The sequence below is a fragment of the Hoplias malabaricus genome, chromosome 3 (genome assembly GCF_029633855.1).
Source record: "Hoplias malabaricus isolate fHopMal1 chromosome 3, fHopMal1.hap1, whole genome shotgun sequence".
Taxonomy (NCBI): domain Eukaryota; kingdom Metazoa; phylum Chordata; class Actinopteri; order Characiformes; family Erythrinidae; genus Hoplias; species Hoplias malabaricus.
This window is the reverse complement of record NC_089802.1, coordinates 27,322,880-27,345,478: the sequence shown is the minus strand read 5'-3', so window position 1 is coordinate 27,345,478 and position 22,599 is coordinate 27,322,880. Positions and strand designations below refer to the sequence as shown.

General features: G+C 43.1%; 1 protein-coding gene across 1 annotated transcript; it reads right to left on the bottom strand.

Moving 5' to 3' along the window:
• Positions 1-763: 763 nt before the first annotated feature.
• Positions 764-22,449, bottom strand: frmpd2 (FERM and PDZ domain containing 2). Its single transcript, XM_066666582.1, has 29 exons — positions 22,329-22,449; positions 21,419-21,588; positions 19,853-19,918; positions 19,392-19,571; positions 18,516-18,585; positions 18,321-18,399; positions 17,229-17,349; positions 17,008-17,079; positions 16,693-16,867; positions 15,717-15,852; positions 15,386-15,524; positions 13,984-14,136; positions 12,979-13,164; positions 12,480-12,639; positions 11,620-11,806; positions 11,095-11,183; positions 10,766-10,843; positions 10,273-10,380; positions 9,608-9,724; positions 9,310-9,476; positions 7,279-7,377; positions 5,601-5,682; positions 4,951-5,036; positions 4,398-4,593; positions 3,753-3,964; positions 2,564-2,630; positions 1,876-2,047; positions 1,456-1,576; positions 764-900 (listed from the first exon to the last, which is right to left on the bottom strand). The coding sequence occupies exons 1-27, from the start codon at positions 22,447-22,449 to the stop codon at positions 1,998-2,000; spliced, it is 3,366 nt and encodes a 1,121-aa protein (XP_066522679.1). The 3' UTR covers positions 764-900; positions 1,456-1,576; positions 1,876-1,997.
• Between the last annotated feature and the right edge of the window lie 150 nt (positions 22,450-22,599).

Here is a 22,599-nt window from a genome sequence, read left to right as displayed (position 1 = left end):
ACCATTCGGGATCGTTTACATCGTTTACGAGGCAACATGCAGCAAATGGGATCCAGATGTGTCCAGATGAAACTTTATTTATGAGAAGGGGTGAGAGGTCTTTCTCGCTCTGAGATGAGGGACTTATCTCCTGCAGAAATCCCCACAACGACAGTGGGCCCAGAATACACCCCTGAGGAACACCCCACAATTTTATGGGTCAGATCTCGCTTCAGGGCAGTTTCTCGGGTTCAGATTTGCTCGTTTATCTCAGTGGAGAAAAGACTCATTCAGAGATGTCCACAGCTGGTTATTTCTGATAAATGTGGCTAAAATTATGTTACAGAAAACATCAGTGTTTCCACATTAAACATTCTGTTGCTTTTGAATGAAATTTAAAAAGAAATAGCATCAAGGCCATATTGGTTAGATTTGTACAGCAGGGGTTTGAAATTGAAATCGCAGTGGGGTACATTATAAGAAATTCACATGTTGGTTTTAAGGTCTTTGTACCAACTACATCTGAATAGAAGTAGTGCTTGCAATGCAAGTCTATAATTTTTTCTTTGTCACAGTCTGCATTGGAATAATACAGGATCTTATTTATTGAATGTGATCATAGCCACAAGCTTTTCCCATGGAGGAAATAACTGGCCCAAAAGCAAAAAACACAAACACTTGTTGGTGACCACTGCAAAAAATTATGAGCTCTGAGAGAACTTCTTTAATAAACAAAATCAAGTGAAAAAGACATGACAAATGTAAGGCATATAACTCCATATTTCCCCATTTACTGCATTTGGACAGTCTTCTCTTGGATTAAGGCAAATCAGAAGTACAAAAAGGTTGTTATTTTTAAGGTGGACTGGTGTGTTAGTATCCTCACTGTATACACACATACCATATCAGCAGCAGATCGACCTGCGAAACAAAAACAAAGTTAGAAACGGTTATCAAAGTGCGCCATCAAATTGAAGAAAAATGTAAATAGAAATAAATCTCTGAAAATAAATAAATAAATTAAAAAGAAAATAAAGGAGACAAGAGATGAGAAATGAAAGTAAATAGGAAGAGAAATAGTTAATGACAAAAGAAAGATAAAAATATACTAAGAATAAGGAAAAGACGAAAAAAGGCAGAAATGAAATAGAAAATAAAACACAATGTAAAAGCAAATGAATAGAAAAGAATATGAAAAAGAATGAAATGAAATAGAAAATAAAACACAATGTAAAAGCAAATGAATAGAAAAGAATATGAAAAAAGAATGAAATGAAGAACACAAAGAAATGATGCATCTTCTGCATCTGAACTCAGCAACTATGAAAAGTTAGCCTTTGGTCACAGATTTCCTATGACTGGGGTTACAGGTCCATCATGAGGCTCTGGCGCCGCCTAGTGTTCAGACATGTTTATTATTGTTTTAGAAAGCGACAGTGATCTGTAATATTCATAATATTCAACGTTAGTACTCACTAATATTAGTGTTACTATTGCTTCAGTCTTCATCATCATCTCTTCAACTTCTCTTTTTCTTCTTATTTTTTCTTCTCCTGGCGTTGTTTCTCTGTTCAGGAAATACACACTAGACCCTCCTCTTGAAGTTGGACACAGCAAGCAGAAGAACATCAAACAACAGCAGGTCAGGATATATCTGAAGAGGACCCTTAACATCTTCCAGACTTTACTAAATGCTCATTAAAGGGCCCATGTGAAATCCAACTGTGAGATTTTTTGGTTTACTAAAATATCAATCAGTGTTGACACGGGGGGCAGAGGGGCCACAGAGTCCTCAGAGACCCCTCCTCACATCCCACAGGATTTTCCAAGATATGGGCCCTTTAATACAAACAAAAGGAATGAAGTTAACATTGAAACACCCTCTGGAGAACGTACTGATGCCAGTGTGAAGAACTCACTCAGCCCCACAGATCTCAGGGGCTCCGCTGGAACCACACGTCTCTGGAGCCAGTCTCAGAAGCCCGCTTTGATTTCTCCTCTGATGACATCTTTCCTCCTCAGCTGCAGGTCAGTTGTCCGATTTTCTCTGAGATGGGGGGCAGAATTCCTTCAGAGAGAGAGAAACACACTTGTCCACTTTGTGAGACACCCCTCCCTCGTTGGTCCACATTGTAGATGTAAAGTCAGAGACAGTAGCTCATCTGTCGCTGCACAGTGTGTGTCGGTCGTCCTCTAGTCCTTCATCAGAGACGCAGGACGCTATCGGTTGGATGTTTTTGGTCGGTGGACTATTCTCAGTCCAGCAGTGACACTGAGGGATTTAAAAACTCCAGCAGCACTGCTGTGTCTGATCCACTCGCACCAGCACAACACACACTAACACACCACCACCACGTCAGTGCCACTGCAGCGCTGAGAATTATCCACCACCACATCACACCTGCTCTGTGAGGGTCCTGAGCTCTGAAGAACAAGTGAGGAAATGGGGGCTAAGAAAGTATGCAGCACCACAGATGGACTACAGTTCTCCTGTGTGGTCAGTGGAGCTGAGAGAGTGGACAATGAGTGTAGGAACACAGAGGTTATTATAATGGACCACTCAGGACATTTCAAGACTTCTCACCTGGAGCAGGACGACAGATCAGCAGCTTCACCTCCGGAGTGGAGCCCTTGAGCAGGTACAGCACACGCTGTGGGAGTCAAATGGGACAACACTTATTTCAGAGGTCAAAAAAACACTGCTAGGTCATTAGCATTCATTAATAAGTATACATATACAGGCTCCACCCACTAATGTGTTCCTTCACAGACACAGGCAGAAAGCCCAAGCTGGACATCTGGGCACTGGTGTGTTTAGCTCACTACAGTGTAACTCAATACTGGTGCTTTTCCACTGCAGGGTCCCTACTCGACTCGTCTCTACTTGTCTATTCTCCTCCTCCATCAGGTGAATCAGGTCCTGGTTCTGGAAGCGGGTTCTTCTTTAGTGGCTGTTCTCTCGTGGTTCAGAGCGAGACGTGTAGGGACTAAACTGTGGCGTGTAAACCTGGCAGAGCGCTGATTGTCCAGAGAGTCATCACTCTACGCCAGGCAACGCAGACATCCAGCACCAACTCTCCATCTGTAAAATCTCCAGCTGCAGCAGAGATCACGTTTGTTTTTATCTGACTCATGACGGTAGTTCGTAAAATTACGCCGTGGTCTTTTGAAGAGGTTCAAACGCTCCTTGGATCAATGGCCGACTAAAGAATCCAGCGAGAGCTGGACGCTGCAACAAGGAAGGAACAAACTCTACTGATCTGTCTGAACTGATGACGGAGCTGTGTTCAGCCCCAAACAACAACAACAACAACACGCCAACACACCATGAGTAAACACTGCTTAGCATTACTGCCACCGTTGTTGTGGTTTCCAAAGACCACTGTTCCCATTAGAGACAGGGTTAGAGACAACACCCGATACATTTCAGGGGGAGCTGTGGGAGCGGAAACCAACCACAGACCAATCAGAAAGTAGAGTCTGGTAGATTCCAGTAGAGACCAATAGAGTCCAGTAGAGTGCAGTAGAGTCCAGTGGAAAAGTGCCATATGATTCTCTCTTCACTGTAGACTAGATGCTTAATGTCGAGCAAAGGCTATAGGGCTATAGAGCCCCTCAGAACTGGATTGTGGAACAGTGGAACTGTGTTAGTGCTGGAGCTCCATCTGGGATGAGCCTGGGTGTCATTTCTGAATAAATCTGATTTATTTCTACCAAAACACCAGTGCAATAAGGGTCTGTTCCCTAGACGCTGCCCTCTGCATGGTCCTTACCTGATAAGACTGTCCTTTAAGTGATTCTCCATTAACAGCCAGTATAACGTCCCCCTCCCGGATGAGGCCGCTCTCCTCTGCGGCCTGACCCGGAAACAGCGTCTTCACCCGGACCAAGGAACCGCAGTCCAGAGACGTGTCCAGTTCAGCGATCAGGAAACTGAAGCCCAGGCCGTTCAGCCTCTTCCTCAGCGTCACCTCCAGGGTGTTCTCTAGGTGAAGGTAGGAAAGGAGGCAAAGTTTATTTATGTAGCACATTTCAAACACTGAGGTAAAACAGAGGTAACAGAGGTGGGAGGAAAGATATAAAAATATGAAATATGATTAAGACAAATAGTAAAAAATAAAAATAAGAAATAAAAGATGTAAAAAGCAGTATTTTGCAGTGGTAGTTGCACAATAAATAAGAAATATAAAATATAAAAAGAGCTAAAGTGCCGTCACAGAATAAAACGTGAAGAGTATTTTACACTGAGCAGTGAGCTGCTGAAATAGAAACAGTTTTAGCCTGGATTTAAAAGTCAACGTTTAAGAGTGGTGCAGGAGCGAAACGCTGCTTCTGTGGCCCACGACTAGGCTTTCACTGTTTTGACCAGACGACTTGACCCAGAGTAAATGGAGAAATGCGCTGGGACCCTCCTGTACCTTCAGACACGAAGCTGTAGTCGTTGGGCCTCATGGCGAAGGGCGTGGTCATGGTGATGGCGGGGCAGCTGTTGTTCCTGTACTGTGTGGCTGTGGCAGTGGCTGCTGTTTGGACGGCGAGAGTGCCGCAGGGTTCTGGACTCAGAGAGTTTCGACCAATAACGGGGCTGTCTCTCTCCAGCACTAAACTGACCACCTGGAAGGACACAGAAAATGACCCTTTAGCAGCAGGTCAATTACAGCAAGGAATCAGCGTGGGGCACACAGTGCAAAGTGGGGCTTTGAGTGAATGAGTGAGTGTTGCCCAGTCCCAGCTCCGTCTACTGTCCTCACTTTCTGTGAGGGGCTTTTAGAGGAGGACGTCTGCTTCCATTACCTCCACTGTCCACTGTTTCTCTAGAACTAAAGCCACTACATTAAGAAGACCTTTTGTAAATGAGCAGAACTCTTGTATGAACTGACAGTGTGTGTGTGTGTGTGTGAATGTCTGATCTGTGTGTCAGACGTGTGGAGAGATAAGACTGTGATTATGGTTGTGATTAATTTAACTCACGTCTCCAGTGTTGGCAAGGCACTCGGCCACCTGATGATTAGAGAAACCCTGCGTTCTGGACCCGTCCACTTCCAGAAGCCTGTCATCTGTTTCACACACAGCAAAATATATTTATAATATATATTTATAATTTTCTACAGAGACATGTATTCACAATGACTACAGTTTAAATCCTGACTTTGTTTCGTGGTCAGGCCTTTTTTTATTGGCCATTTTATTTATTTCATTTACAGGGTCATGAAGTTAAAGGGAACACTAGCTAAGATTTGGTGTATTTGGCTCCCTCTAGGGTTGCAGAGTGTAATTCACATTTACAGCACTGTCCTGACATCAAGATTTTGGCCCACGTTTCTCATCTGGTTATAAGGAAGTCTCCCATCCTTTCTGCTTTATAATGGAGGCACATTTAAGAGCAACCAATCAGAGCGAAGCTCATTTACATACCCCACTGTTAAAGGCAAAAGCAACTAAAACAGCCCATTTAGTTCTAAAGAACGAAGAGAAGTCAGGTTAAAAGTACAACTATCTCTTGTACATAGTACAACAGACTTTTGTAAGTGGACCGTTTGATAAAGAATAATGTAAAAAAAGCAAGATATTGGCCTTTTAGACAGTTAAATTCAGAGTAAATAAAAAAACAACTCAAACACCTGTCTGGATGCGTCCGTCTTGCTGTGCTGCTCCTCCAGGAACCAAGCCTTTAACAGAAATCCCTCCAGATCTCAGGTCTCCCTTCAACACACACACACACACATCATGAACAGTGTTCAGCTCAAACACTTTGGAATCATTCCATAACGAAACAGCAAAAAAAAAACCTTAACCAATGTCAGTCCAATGTGAGTCAAAAGTGTCAGCACAAGTTTTTATTTCAGAAACGAAAGGGAAAATGACAGATCTGAACACCCCCAGCAAGTAACGGGTGAGGGGCCTATCTTTTAAGCTATTTCCGGAAACATGGCCGCCATCTTGAAAGTTGTCATATTGGATGAAGGGCAAGTTTTTCCAGTGGGAATGGGGTCTGTATGTTTCCTGTAGCATTGTGAGGTAGCGCTGATCATGTAACGAACAACAAAAGTTTGGAATTTCTGGGTTGATACTTTTCGAACCACAAGAGATATCGCAAATCTGATCGTGGCAATCGATTTCTGAGACTATTCTGGTCTTGTTTGATACGCTACATGACCCACTTCCCATTGGAAAAACTAGCCCTTGATCCAATATGGCGGCTTTCAAGATGGCGGCCATGTTCTGGACACAACCTAAAAAACAAGGCCCCTCCCCCATTATTCACAGATGGGGTGTTCAGATACGTCATTTTCCCTTTCCCTTCTGAAATAAAAGGGTGTCCTGTGACTTTTGACTCTCCCTGTATTTATATCACTGTATAAAAGGAGCTCAGTGCTGCATTTGTTGTTGGATGCACTGTGGTAATTTTGAATTGCCATGTCCTCAAGTTTATTAAAAAGGTTTGGGTCTGGGAGGTTGCTGGTTGGATCCCCTCGACTGGCAGGAATTGGGGGCAGGAGAGAGAGGGAAGAGAGATGTCTTCTCCCTCAGCATCCATGGCTGACGTGCTCATGAGCAAAGCACCTAACCCCAAATGCTCCCTGGTGGCTGGGGATGGCTCCCTTCACTCTGGAGGAGTGTTTGCTTACTGCCTGCCATGGATGAATTAAATGCAGAGGCACCGCAAATGGAAATAAAATGCACAATAAATGAATGTGCATTGTTTATTTATAGTTCTACAGTCTATTTTTCACATTATTTGAAAACACCACCTTTCTTTGATCATAGAAAAACTCCAAAATGACTTGCAAATGTAACTTGTTCTTTTATCTCGCACACAAAGTTGGGATCATTATCATTCACCTATAAAACCATGAGTGTAGATTAAAGGGCAGATATAGACCTCTGCATTAAAGGGTTTATAGTGAGCGCAGAAGACGTCTCCTACTTTCTGTGCTGTAGGTTCCGTAAAGTCTCAGACAGATCATCACAGGTTCAAATGCTGTGTCCTTTGTCCTCTCAATCTGATTAACCTCAGGTCACTGGGATTACCATGGCCTTTAAAACAAGGACTTCCCGGCTTCCCTCCGGCAGCGAGAAGACTTCCATTCCCAAGTCAGTTCATGGAAAAGCACTGTTAATTGTGTGGCACGCTCTTGATTACCTAAAGGCACCACTCAATACCAAACCTGGGCTAGAGCTAGAGTGGAGGGTGTGATCCAGAGCTAATCGCCGTGGGGCAAAGCAGGAGCCTCCACGTCGGGGGTGGAGTGAGGACAGGCCTCCAGAGGCTGAATAAAGAGAGAGAGAGACACTTACAGCAACACTGATCCCCAGACTCCCAGAAACCTTCTTCAGCTGTACACTGAACTCCTCTGGTCTCAGACTGATCAGAGACGCTGACCTGGAGTAATCGTCCTAACACACACACACACACACACACACACACACACACACACACACACACGGCCATTACACAGACTTGCATTCATATTGTGGAACTCTACCTTTATGGAGAGAGATTAGTCTCAAAATACTTTACAAATGCATAAAGGTTAATCCACAAATTAAACACAAGTCACAAATATTTTTCACTGTTCACAAATGAACACATCACAATCTGTGTCTCACAGTCTGCAATTTGTACAAATAAAGTTACATTCATAAATAAATGTTTTGGTTTTCATAGATATATCATACTTTTATGCGAAAATAAATACATTTGTTTAATTTACATTGCAGATATTTGTAAAGTCGAAGTCTCGAATTTAAAATTTATTTGAAAATTGTTGAATCTGCGTTTGTGAATCGAGTCACTCAAGAGTTTTCCGTGACGTGCGTTTGTTCATTTCCTCTCGCGGGTTTTTGGATTTTGAGACTTTCCTCTCGCATTTCACCCGATCCACATACAAATGCAGCCTGTTCCACAAATGTGGCCAGCAGGTGAACAACCTTCCGCTAGGTGACACTGTTCTTTCCCCCAGTGTCTCAGGACTGACCTGTTGCTCTCAGGGCCGCAGCTAAACAATCCCCTGTAGGTGGGACTATGACGCCATTGGCTGCCGCAGTAAATGATAGACATCTAACTCTGGATGCTAATTGGATATATATATATTGATGACCAATGAGAAGTTTATATTCTGTTTCAGAGCCGTGCCCCTCCCTTTGTCTGAGGGAGAGCATCTGTTTGAAACAAATCACCGGTTTTAACAATCCACTCTCGAAATTATGAAACATATCAGTCCCGTATCAGTCCAATAAGCAACACAGTTTTAGTCCAAATATGGGATGATTTTAACTTATTTTATTTGACAACCATAAAAGTATGATATATCTATGAAAACCAAAAACATGTATTTATGAATGTAACTGTATTTGTACAAATTGACTGTGAGACACAGATTGTTATGTGTTCATTTGTGAACAGTGAAACATATTTGTGACTTGTGTTTAATTTGTGGATTAACATGTATGCATTTGTAAAGTATTTTGAAACTAATCTCTCTTCCATATACCTTCACCATAATCATCATTGTCCAATGAAAATGAGCATCTACAAAATAGTAACTTAATACGAAAAAACTCAATGGAAGTCAGTGTAAATGTTTTATTCAATGTAATTTTGGAGTGTTTCTATGGGTCCATTCATCATTACATTTTCACACAGTGTGAAGGACAGTTGCTGTGTTCTGATGAAGTAGTAAACTACACACACAAACACATGGAGATGCAGGTTTTTCTTTGGATAGCAGCAATGTCCATAAATGTTACAAGATTAATCATAACCCTTACACTACATTGTAACCTGTTCATAACCCACCTCTAACTGTTATCGCATTTTTAACACGCCTTCTTCTTAAAATGTAATGATTTATTTAATAATGTAATGATTGCAGGGACCAGATGCACTAAATGCCCACAGAATATCAGTGTGAATAGGCTATGTTCCTGACAACAGGACACACTCTTAGGGTTAGGGTTAGTGTTAGGATTCCACTTAATTCTCAAAATTGCACGGACACTGAGTTAAAGCAATACTGGATAAAATCTGGTATTTTTGCTCCTGGTCGCTCCCTACAGTTCCTGCAGAGTATAATTCGCTTTTACAACACTGTCCTGAAATCAAGGGTGGGGAGGGGGAATGTTGGTTACCTACCCTCCTCTAAGAGTTACACAGTGCGATTTCTGCAGTGCTGAGCCCGGAATAGCAACAACAGGTTCAGATATCAAAAATCAGATTTATTTTCCTGATAGAGAACTCCTGCTTCTACAGTGACAACAGAATAAAGACCACTTCGGAGGTCTACTCCAAACAACACAGATGTTTCTAGGAGGTATTTTGTTTGATACCTGTGCGTTGAGAATGCGCACGTCAGGAACATGGAGCCTGCTTCCAGACTTGGGCGTCATCATCATCGTCACCAGCTCATCCAGACTGTCGTCCGCTCGACTGTCTGCTCGTAAAGTGCTCTGGGAGTCGTAATTCCTCTCCAACAGGTCACTCATGGCCTTCTTCGCTGCTCAGGTAACATCGGATTTTCAGGGAAAGGAGACATCAGACAGATTCAAACCTCTTTAATGAAGCTGTTCTCAGAAGGGGAGAGGGGAGAGAACCGTCAGGAGGTCTTTATTGTGTGTTGAGCTGTACCTTTGGACTGGGAGATGATGAGCTCCACCTCTTTGGGGCTGTTCTGTATGATTTCTGCTGCTTCGCTGAAGGACACTCCCTCCAGGCTGCTCTGATTCAGGGAGATCAGCCGGCCACCTGAGGGACACAAGGGGGCGCTGTTTATATATGCACTTAGGCAACTGCTGAGCGAATGCAAGGCTTAAAGATGCACTAGAGAATTTCTCTGGAGAGTGAAGGTCTGTGTTATTGCAGTTATCTACTTTGCCACCAAAGGTCACGCAGAGGTAGTGGGTGGAGCAATGCCTGGTTAGTGGGTGGGGATATAGTGTTTAGAGTGTAAGACTGTGATTAGTTAGTGGGTGGGGCTATAAATAGGGGTTGGGTCTATGAGTGGTAAGTGGGTGGGGCTATAATGGTAAAGTGTGTGGTTATAAGTAGGTAGTGGGTGGGGTTATTAATGTTTTGTGGGTGAGGTTATGAATAGTTAGTGTCTGGAACTATTAATGTTTGGTGGGTGGGGTTATGAGTAGTTAGTGCATGAGGCTATGTCTAGTTGGTAGAATTAGCCATTTAGCTTCATTGACCCATTAACCGAGGACTCTCTGGCACCCTCTGTTGTCTGCCTTCATGTTTATGGCACAGCGGAAAGGAGTAGAAGTGGTCCACCTGATATTGTCTCTGACCTGGTTTGATGCGTCTGTCTCTGTCCGCTGGTCCTCCAGGAACAACCGAGGCGATAAATATCCCTAGGTCCAGCCTCCCGGTGCTGTCTTCTCCAACGATCAAAATTCCTTCAGTCAACGCAAGAAGACAGTGAGACACAAAGACAAGTAGACTCCTTCGTCACGGCTCCACAAGTCAGGAAAGGGTAAACTCAAAGATCATGATCACATCATCACATGTCAAAAAAAAAATCATCAGAGCTACGTCTATCAAACCAATGTCTCAATCAGAGAGCAATTCAGCTCCAAAAACACTTCATCACCCTCCGTAGAGTACACGCTTAAAAATGCCCACATTTATGACATTATTCTAATTTTGTTTACATTCAGAGGTGATGTAAATGGCATATCTGAACAGCTGAAGGTCTCCAGGAGTTAATTAACAGAGCTTGGTTAGTGTGTGTGTGTGTGTGTGTGTGTGTTTTATTTATTCTCATTAGTGTGAGTTTCTTACCGAGGCCAAGCTTTGGATCCTTCCTCAGATTCACGCAGATGATTTCCCTCTCCGGAGCTCGGGGACTTGTCGGAGTATCTTCAGCTTTCGGAGGATAGCAGAAGACAGCGGAAGGGTCAGTACTGTTTTATTAACAATTAAATATCTACTTCTTTCATCCGATGCACTGAAAGCCAAATTAGGTTGGCACTGGAGCTACGAGTCGTAATTAAACACAGAGTCCACAGTTACATCTTTCAGTTAAGATTCAGTTTTCACCACTCTACGCGTGTCACAGCCCTCTCCTTCACTGAGCTAAGTGTTATGTGGAGCTCAGTATCAGTTCTCACCTCTTAACAGCACAGAAGACAAGGAGGGGACGTCCGAGCTCCGTTTCTGTGATCCAGCTAAGAATCTTTGGAAAACTGGGCTCGTGGCACTGGGAACAAAGAAGTGGACATTGAGACGGATTCATACAAAGCATTAAAAAGGGTTCTACGACATAGAAAACTGCATTATCATCATTTTAATACATTACTTTAAAGAGGGGCTGGACAACAATGATAGGGATTAAAATCATGAGTTGTGTCAGATACGGATGAAGGGCATAATGATGTGCCACAGAATGTGATTCATTCATTCCTGCACCTTCTGTAATCTGAAGGACACCTGGGATCTCTGCACAAAGTAAAAACACACCCTGGACACCCCGTGTGTGTGTGTGTGTGTGTGTGTGTTTCAGTGTGTTTCAGTGTGTACCACTCATCAAAGGGCAAACCCTTGTTTTGAACCAGACAGTCCCTTTAAACCTAATGATCCTGCAGCATATTCTAAGCTGACCAGGCCCAGCTCGTTTGTGAGTGCATTCTTCTCACCTGTGCTGCTCTAATAAGTCCCTTTGCTGTTTGATTCTGGTCTCAATGCGGTTGGCGATGTCGTCACACAGCTTGCTCATTGATTCCTGGTGTGTGTTATCGACTCTGCTGTCGTCTGACGCTCCCTCGGAGCAGCCGAAGTGATTCTGAGCTCGACACACTGCCGCATACTGCACAATGCTCTCCTCTGAAGGAATACAAACTGGCACGTTACTTATAGAAAGGTGGTAGATGCACAACAAGTACACGTGAAGCTAAAATGTTGGCAGTGTGCAATGTAGAGTATATAATAATTTTAAGTATTTAAGTGCATCTCTTGTTGGTGCAATTCTAGCTGAATCCTCCCATTACACAGGGCTTGGGACCAGAGCAACCCTAGTGGCCCAGAGGAGACATAGGGAGGACACACCGAACTCCACACAGACAGTGACCTGAGGTGGTGTCCCTGGTTTTTGCTGGGGCAGATGCTGTGGTATTTCAGGTGTGTTCTAAGGTATTCCTGGTGGTTGCTATGATGGTTACTGCTGTATTTCAGGTCATTGTTAAAGTGTCTCAGGTGGTTGCTAGGATGTTATTGGTTATTTTGGATTGGTTGGCTGTGTGTCACCAGCGCATTTGCATCAAAAAAAAAAAAAAAAGGAGCACAAATGTCAGCACCCCATTCATTTCTATGGGAAAACATTGGTAACCAATAGGCTGTTATGCGGAAACACCGGAAACAATCAAAACACTGCATCATGCAACTGGAGCTGGAGCTGAGTTGATATCTTGAAAACTGTTACATGGCAAATTTACTGGTTAACTATTTAGTGGCACATTGCTTTCCCAGATAAAGCTCCCGAAGTAAAGGCAGGACTTGCCTGAGTTCAGACTGTGGCTGAGCTGCCGGGAGGTCATCTCTTTATGAAACTTGTGCTGCACTGTGCACAGGTCACAGAGGTATCTGGCGATTCTGGACTTCTCCATGTGGAACGTGTGCTTCTTCTTACCGATGCTGCTCTCGATCACAAACTTCCTCCTCTGTGGAGAGAAGTGGTCAGTCATAAAGTAAAAAAACTAAATAAACACAGACTCATCATGATATTTTTAAGAAATCAAATATCATCAACGTCGTCGCTGTTTATGTTCCTCAGTGATTCCCCAACATGGGGGCGTCCATGTTTAAAATAGGTTTACTGCTATGTAGGTTTTCTCTTCATCCAGGCCACTAGGTGTCAGTATAACGACTGTTTCATGACACAATAAATAATCTCTTCAGAAAATAAATGATTGCTCCGTTTAATACGTTTTTGTCTGACAGCGACTAAATGTTTCTAATGTTTTTAATGTTTCTAATTCAAACGTTTTTCATGGACTCACGGCCACGGAAATGCTGACGATGTCTCTCCAGAGGAAGCGAAGCTTTGCGGAGAGTGAGTTATTTTTAACTTCATAAACGATAACCCCTTTGGTGCAGACCCCTAGCAGCAGCTCTGAGGCATGGGGCTTCTTCTCTCGGGCCACGCGGTGCATCAGAACCCCATACTCCGGTAACTGCTGGGCGGTCTACAGAGAGAGAGAGAGAGAGAGAGAGAGAGAGAGAGAGAGAAAGACAGAAAGAAAGAGACAGAGAAAGACAGACAGAGACAGATAGAGAGAGAGAGAGAGAGACAGAGAGAGAGAGATTATATACAGAGAAAATATATAAAGAAAAACAAACCCCCCAAAATGGCTAAGTTATAATAAATGCATAATTTCCTGAAATCTGAATAATGCTTAATTCATGTAAGATTCTGTGCATTTCACCTGAATAAATTAGTTTTTATTTGATTTTCATTCACCTAGGTATTTAGGCTAATCTGTAAATGTAAAGTTAGCGTACAGTTTAGAAAGAAGAAATGTATTTATCTTAAATTGACACATTCTTAATAAATTGTTGATGACATTTAAAAAAAAATCAATTGAACTAAAGAATCAATGGGGGCGGCACGGTGGCGCAGCAGGTAGTGTCGCAGTCACACAGCTCCAGGGACCTGGAGGTTTTGGGTTTGATTCCCGCTCCGGGTGACTGTCTGTGAGGAGTTGATGTGTTCTCCCCGTGTCTGCGTGGGTTTCCTCCAGGTGCTCCGGTTTCCTCCCACAGTCCAAAAACACACGTTGGTAGGTGGATTGGCGACTCAAAAGTGTCCGTAGGTGTGAATGTGTGTGTGTGTGTCTGTGTTGCCCTGTGAAGGACTGGCGCCCCACCAGGGTGTATTCCCGCCTTGCGCCCAATGATTCCAGGTAGGCTCTGGACCCACCGCGACCCTGAATTGGATAAGGGTTACAGATAATGAATGAATGAAGAATCAATAATGGGGCAAATCTGTAATAAATGTATTTTACCTTGAGGAACTCCAGCTCTGACTCCTCTGCCATCGTGTTAGCATTGTTAGCATGTAGCCGCAGCAGCTGTTCTCTCAGACAAGGCAAGACCACTTTCTCCAGAACACTCTTAGAGACATAGTGCTCCGGACGGTAGTAGTTTTTCCCGTACACCTTCAGAACAGACATGGATGTATTAGGTTTAGTTTCATATAAAAATATTTAGAAGGGTGGAGGTTGCTGGGTGTGTTGTTGACACAGAGACATCTGGTTCCATTCACCACCACAGAAAAGAAATCTATATTTCTACATCAAACATTTGACACCAACATTTTTAAGAAAAAAAAAAAAGGAGTGGAATACCCCTTTAAGGCAGTCTATAGCTGGTGATCAGTAAATCAGGCAGCTGTGCATTAAATGGAACTAGACTAAATGACATAAGAACAACTCCCTATATCATGCTCTTTGACCATCTAGCATTAAAGGCTGCATATACGCTTTTAATAAAAAAAATGTAAATAAAATTCCAAAGATATTTCCTCCTCATTTGCTGTGCTCCAGTGTGAGCGCTAATAACAGCTCTTTACCAAGCCCTAGTGTCAGTAAACAGGTAAAAAAGCAGTGTCATGGTATGCTAGGCTTTCTCTCTCTCTGTTCACAGCAGAGAAACGGTGTCTGGAGGTGTTCAGACAGTGAAGAGACCTCCAAATGTTGAAAATCATTAAAAAAGATGAGGATATTGCTTTTTTCCTGCTCCATAGGGGGTAACACTGACTTATTTTTGCTGTTACAGTTACATTACTTAAGGTGGAACTGACTCTAAATTCAGAGACAGCATGAAACAGCTCGAGTTACACATGAGTTTCTGTAATAAGTTAGTGAATAAAAACTTACAATTTAAATGTTTTTCTCCTCAAACATATAGTGTTCCACCTTAAAAGATGCAAAGCTTCTGAACGTAAGCAAACCAGAGAGAGCAACAGTTCTCCAGAATCCTCAATGTTACATTTAATGTAATTACATTTCTATATAATATCCACGGCCTGAATGAATGTTATAACCTAGAGTGTCCTGAGATCTTGACTGGGTTTAAAATCACTGTAGTGACATCATGGCCAATATAAGAGTTGTGGGTGTGGCTTTGTTCCTATCAATAATGCTACAAGCCAAAACTGCTCTGGAATAGGGGCTCATTGAAGCTCATTAACACAGTGAGATTCTGAGGTGGTTTCCTGCGTTGCGTTTGACTCCTTAATGTATGTGTAATTTCCAGGAGTGACTTTGAGGGGAAAAATAAACACAGAAAGACTTGCTGTATCTTATTAATTTCTGTCAGAGAAATCCAGCTTAGACTCTGAACTATTTCTATGGGAATGACTCCCAATACTGAGCGACGCATGAGTTCAGAGGAGTAAGAAGGTACCTCAGGCAGACTGTTCCCAAACTCAGCTTGGAGAGCTAAAGCAGCGAGGACCAGTCCCGTCTCCTCGTTACAGGGGAGACGATCTTCTATAATATCTCTCCTCAGCTGCAGGTAATACTGGTGTCTGGTCTGGTTATGTCTGTCAACAAACATGGAGCTGAGAGTTACAGAGCCGCTGAAGGGATGTGGCATCTAAAAATGTCTATATTTGTTGTCAATGCAACAGTTAAACATGGACTAAACATGGAGATATACAAGAGTTTATACTACAGCAATTAAATGATACACACACACACACCTGTGGATGATGATGAAGTAAAAGGAAACTTACAGCAGCAGAGTGGTGTCACTGATGAAGAACTTTATCCGAAAGTGGAGGACGAAGGTGGAAGTTGGCACCTTTTTCCAGCTCTCCGGCGCCACTTTGGAGATTTTGGTTTCATTGTCAAGAAAGAAGAATTCATCATCTGGAGGAACAGGGGGAATGAAGGAGTGTCTGCTGAAATGTTCACACTCTGCTTTTACATGAACCTTTAGAAGTCTTGGTCATCACTGGCAAAAACTAAAGGATGTAGTATTAAGTACAAAAATAATATTTAAGTAATAAATAAGCGTTTTGTGTAGCGTATAACTGTAATTAAACATTCGAACATTCTCCCACTATTATGTCATTTTACGGTGACTGTTGTATAGAATGAAAAATAAAAACTGTCATTTAATTCAACAAAATAGAACCTAAAAATGAAGCAGTGTGAAAATTGAAGAGTTTATTGGGCGCTGCGTTCGTTCTGAGCTCCATCAGGAAAAAGCTGCAGAAGACTGTGATGGGTTTGTTCTGTTCTTGAGGACAATATTGTGTATTGAGTGTGGGTTTCAACGATTTACTGATGGGGAACATCAGTAGCATATAAATATAAAATATTTTATTAAAAAATATGGCAATTATAGTTTTTAATAAGACACAACAGTCAAATGAGAAAAGAGTGGGAGAATGTTAGAAATTAGCCATCACGGAAACAGCCATCATGGGAGCAGAGAAAAATGTGGCTCTTTTGCAGATTTATGAGACTGCCACCTATTGGAATAAACAGAGCTGGCAGCATAGGTTGTGTGGTGGGACAAAAGGCTGGGACTCTTTCAGGGTTGTGTTATTATGAAAGCTAATGCTAATGCATGAAGAGATATTTAAGACCCTCTCCTGTCCCAGTAGGACTATGCTCCTGTGCACAAAGCAAGGTTCATGTGGTTTGACGAGTTTGGTGTTGGAGCATCTCCAATGTTCCAGTGTTGTGTGTGTGGAAGTTTACACTCTCTGTAGGCGAGACCGAAGTAGAAATGCTCCACCAGGTTTGCATGGGCAATGATCATATCGAACACATCTCCTCCTCTAGATTTCACATCACACTTCACCAGGATGATCTGTCCATTCGGCATCATCACCCTCAGGTCCCTCTGAGTGGAGCAGGACTTTCCTTTCTTTGACTGTGGAGAGAGAGACAGCGGGAGCAATACATCTAGGGCATTGGATATGAAGAAACCAGACTGGGTTGACTGGGATGGCATTAGGCATGAGGACAATACTAGACAACACTGGCACCACGATGCCATGATATTAGACTCACCACAATGGAATTAGGCAGCTCCAAAATAATGAAAGGCTCATCCAGCATTCTGACAAATTCTGGGCCCATGTCCTGGCAATACACACACACACACACACACATCAACTCATGGTACAGTTGGCATCTGACTGTTTACACATCCAAAATAAATAGACCTGTATCTACAGCTCCACTAGGAATGGCTTTAACAACCAAGACCAGGCCGTGGTTGAGTGGTTCACCTTCAGTTTCCTCTCGCTGAGGCTGAGCATGGAGCCGAAAGGCTGAGGCTGAGTTTTGGAGTTAATCTGTGGGCTGAGCCACGTGCCACCACCACTGCTACGTCCTCTGGGATTGGAATTTATGAGAAATAAAGAGACAGAGGTCAGCAATCAGCCTCCAAACCCCCAACACACATAATTAATTTATTAGTGTCAAAATAGTCACTAATAAAATGTGAACATATATTATTACAGATTACAGAAGTATATGACTCTGACTTATACTTCTAACCATATAAATATATTCATATAATAATAAATAACACAATTTATGTACACTTTATTTCCTACAAGGGTATTAAACATATAACACATAATAAAAATATGAACAACATCCCCAGACAACACAATACAACACATATACAAATATAAAAAAATGCATGTCACAAATTTAATAACCCTAGATACTTAGGTCTAAAATACACTTATTGCACCTATTGCTTTAAACCATTAAGAAACTAAATCTGCGTATGGAAGGAAGAAGCTGAAATTTAGTTGATGATCTGGAAGACACGGTTTCTGAGAAACATGGCATATTGTGCGATTTACACATTGCCAGTTATTTTACTTTCTACCCGAACAATAAAGAAGTGAACTGTTACTGAGGGAAGAAGTCTAGCCATTTACTTACAACGGAAGACAGAGAGAAGTGCTACCTAGTATCTGCTAATTTGGAGGTTATATGTTAGGGAATATTCATTCATTGTCTGTAACCCTTATCCAGTTCAGGGTGGCAGTGGGGTCTACCTGGAATCACTGGGTGCAAGGTGGGAACACACACTGGAGGGGGCGCCAGTCCTTCACAGGGTGACACACACTCACACATTAACTCACACACACATATGGACACTTTTGTGTCGGCAATCCACCTACCAATGTGTGTTTTTGACCATAGGAGGAAACCCACGCAGACACAGGGAGAACACTGGCATGCAACATCTGTTATCCTAAAGTAGCTGATTATAAGCAGTGTCTATAAACCTTTGGACACGTGTGCAATGATGTTTGGCCACACTGTCCATCCCTGAGTGGACTAGGCTCTGGTCTGTTTACCTATTAGACTCAGTCTGTAAAGGCAGTGATGGGGAGCCGTTCCCTTTCGGAGCCCAAGCAGAATTCCGACCGCAGCTTTCTGCAACAAATGCTGGTTTTAGTTTCTGGATTTACACAGAATCACAAACAGCCAAACACTCACAGGGTCCAGGAAGGGAGGGGAGGTGGGGGGGAGGGTTCGAGAAGAAATCTTACCTCGGAGCCTGTCTCTGACCAACTGACTCCTATCTGTTAGAAGAGCAGAATTCCCCAGAGGGTTCTCTGCCTGAAAGACATCCAGTCCACGTCTGAGTTACACAAAATTGCACAATTAAATCCTCACACATAGTCTTTAAACCAACGGGAAATGTCAGTACCTTTTTATATTGTGAAAATATTTAATGAATGTAAAAAAAAAGGGAGCAGAAACTGTACTTAAAAATCAAATCAAATCACATTAATGATTAATTAATAATTAAAGGTGCAGTGTGTAAGATTGAAGCATATACTATGAGCATATACTATATAATATATTAAACAAAACCATGTGTCCATGAGTGTATAATCAACTCCAAATTCCTGTTTCCGTTCACTTAGAATGAGCCCTTAATATCAACAGAGGGTGCGGGGTCCTCTTCCAACAGCCGAAGACGGACAAACCAAACCCTGGCTCTAGATAGTGTCTTACGTGTTTTAACATTAAAGCAGCAGCTTAAAAAGGGAGGGGTGAGGGAGAGGTACTCAGCTGTAATCTACAACTTCACCACCAGATGGCTCTTCATCTAACACACTGCAGCTTTAAAGCTAGAAACTCCCATAAATAAATATGATGACCCAAAAATGACAAGGCTCTGAAAGTTTCTTAGATCCCATGGTGTTGTGGTTACATTCAGTCACAGCTCGACACGCTTGGAGTAGAGTGCAAACTCTCCAGATCTGCAGTGCCAGCTAACAGACACCTGCAGTGGTCAGCATTGTTTTTGGGATGGTAAGAGAATGAAGGCCGTCCTACCAACAAAGAGAGAGCAAGGACAGGTTCTTGTAGGATTGTTCTTACATACAGATTGTCTAGAACCCAAAACCCAGACTCACAGGGTCCTGTAGAACGTCCAGAGCCAGTTGTCTGATGACTGCGTCCACAGGAGGGAGGAGAGACCTCTTCCGGTGCCGTTCACTTGTCCGCAGAACCTCCAGTAGAACCGGACGCCTGTGAGCAGCTTCCTCGCACATCCTCAACAGCAGAACGTTCAGCTCAGTGCTCAGTTGGACTGGCTACACAGGGAAAGAACCGAGAACCTCTGACTGAGACCAGGGTTAGTTCTTCAAGACTTAATAACATGACTCCAGACTTTGGAGGTGTTTAATAAAACGTCATCAGTGTCCAAAGAGAAACGTGTCTCTAAAACTGTAACTTTACAGGAGACCTTCCACATTTTCAGAGGAAGTCAAAGTAAAATGCTTTTATTCAGAGTTATTCTGGAGAAATATTTCTATTGGTCCGTCCATGATGAAATGGAGATGTATATTTTGCTTTGAACAGTGACATTACTTACCTGGTTTTGAGGGAGCTGATAATCCACAGTCCAGTACAGAGTCATCCCCAAAGAGAAGACCGCCATCTACAACCGACAGAGAAATAACAAACAGACCCTACTTAGTTCTCCATGAAGCATCACCAACACTTTAGCTTTGTGCACAACTGCTCATCAGTTATTTCAGTTTAGCCACCATCTTGCGTTTTGGAAAGACTTTACACTTGTTATTAAAACATTGCTGTGAGGAGTTGATGGCATTCCACCACATATACTTTAGTGAAGACGAGTACTGGTGTTAGATGATTGGTTCTGGATCACAAACACCACCCCAACTCATCCCACAAGTATTGGATAGAGCTCCATCTCTCCAGAGGGAGCTATACTCCTGTAGCCCACGCTTGGCTTTATATGTGGTGATCTTATGGCTCATGTGCAGCTGCTCCCGTGTGTTTAATGTCATTGGACATTGTCTTCCATAGATGTTCTGTGCAATTATATGGTTATACAGTGTGAGGTTTAAAGTCTAGAAGCGTTTACAAGCAAAATTAGGGCTCTCTAATGGCTCTCTAATCATGTGTTTTCACTGCATTGTGCCGACTCTAATGGTCTCTACTGATCTCTGCTGGACTCTACTGGTCTCTACTGGACTCTACTGGTCTCTGCTGGTCTCTATTGGTCACTGCTGGTCACTGCTGGTCACTGCTGGTCACTGCTGGACTCTACTGGACTCTACTGGACTCTGCTGGACTCTACTGGACTGTACGGGTCTCTAATGGACTCTACTGGACTGTATTGGACTGTACGGGTCTCTACGGGTCTCTACTCTCTGTTTAGTCCCTGGTAGGTTTTCCACGTCCACAACTCCCCCTTAAAATGTATCGAAATGTAAGCAGTGTTTACTCATGGTGTATTGGCATGTTGTTGTTGTTGTTGTTGTTGTTGTTGTTTGGGACTGAACACAGCTCCGTCATCAGTTCAGACAGATCAGTAGAGTTTGTTCCTTCCTTGTTGCAGCGTCCAGCTCTCGCTGGATTCTTTCGTCAGCCACCGATCCAAGGAGCGTTTGAACCTCTTCAAAAGACCACGGCCAAAAGGCCACGGCCATGAGTCAGACAAAAACAAACGTGATCTCTGCTGCAGCTGGAGATTTTACAGATGGAGAGTTGGTGCTGGACGTCTGCGTTGCGTGGCGTAGAGTGACAACTCTCTCAGGACAATCAGCGCTCTGCAAGGTTTACACGCCACGGATTAGTCCCTACTCGGCTCGCTCTGAACCACAAGAGAACAGCCACTAAACAAGAACCCAGAACCAGGACCTGATTTACCTGGTGGAGAAGCAGTTTTAGAATATTAAAACATGCAGGAGAAAGATTAAGAACCACTTCTCTAAGACATGTTTAGGCAGGGAAGCTTTTTCAACCTGGTGTTTACGGCTTTGGTTGATCTTTTACCCGTAAGACCATTGCATGACACTGTTCATCTCAGGTTGACCTTGTTAAGAAAAAGATTACAGAGTTCTCCGTCCTCTGATTTCTAACCTCCACCTCTCTATGTGTAATCCTCCTCTGCGGGGAGCCGGCTCACCTTCTCCAGGTCCTGTTTGCTGGAGGAGGTTCGAGAGTGAGAGCGGGAGGCCTCTGGAGAAGTGAAGGATGCCACGTCTTCTGAGCGGCCGCAGGTTTTGAATGCGACGCTGCCGTTGGGAGACAGCAGTATGGAGCCGGGGCTGATGATGCTGCATGGATTAGAGGGACCTGCAGAAAGAGGAGGTAGAAGTTGGTAGAAACTAAGAGCCTGGATAGAAACATTGGTAATAGTATAGGACGCTCTGGAACAGCTGCACATGAAGCTAAGGGTCTCATGCTCAATGCCAACTGTGAGCTAGAAGGGTATAAATCTACCCAGCATTGTGTTGTGCAGCACTGGAGCTGGGCTCTGATAGAGGGAGCTACATCCAACACTTTCAGGAAGATACCGAGTCGTCCAGAACTAATTCTCCAACCTCTCTGATATTTATGTGGCTGAATGCCCTCAAATAATCACCGCAATGTTCATTTCAGAAGAGATGTCGATGAGGAGTTGTCCACAAACCTTTGGCCATATTTGTTAGTTATATTATCTAATCAATAAAGGGCAAGACTAAGTAAGATCTGGCTCCCCCTACAGTTGCAGAGTGTAACTCATTTTTACAGCTCAGTCCAAAAATCAAGGGGGAGGCTGGGGGAGGTGATATCCTACCATCCTCTAAAGGTTACATAGTGTTGTTTCTGCAGTGCTGAGCCCAGAGTAGCAACAAAAGTGGCTGTATTCTTTCTGTTACAGCTCAGTGGAGCATCACAATGATTTTGAAGCTGTAATTTATAGGTAGAAATTCTAACTAGTGTTGCTTTAAGGAGCAGCTTTGTGTGTTTAGCAGCATGTTCTGAGGCAATCCAAAGCGGGACATATTTCAGAACTTCTTGGACGTCTAAAAATATAGAAGAGGCTTCTCTACCTTCAGAGGAAACTCCAAGCAAGGCTTCTGCTGCCCTCAGGAGGAGAGCCCAGACTTCTGCCTCCTCCAGAGGAGCTCCCCGAGACTCCAGAACCTCAGCCAGTGTCACGAAGGTGCTCATCCTGCCCTTCAGAGAGAGAGAGAGAGAGAGAGAGAGAAGGGGGGGGGGGTTAGGAGTACATAAGTAATCTGTATGTGCATTTTGACCTGTATATTAACATTTGAGGACAGCAGCAGTGTTAAAGTAGGTATACTGTATTATACAACACTC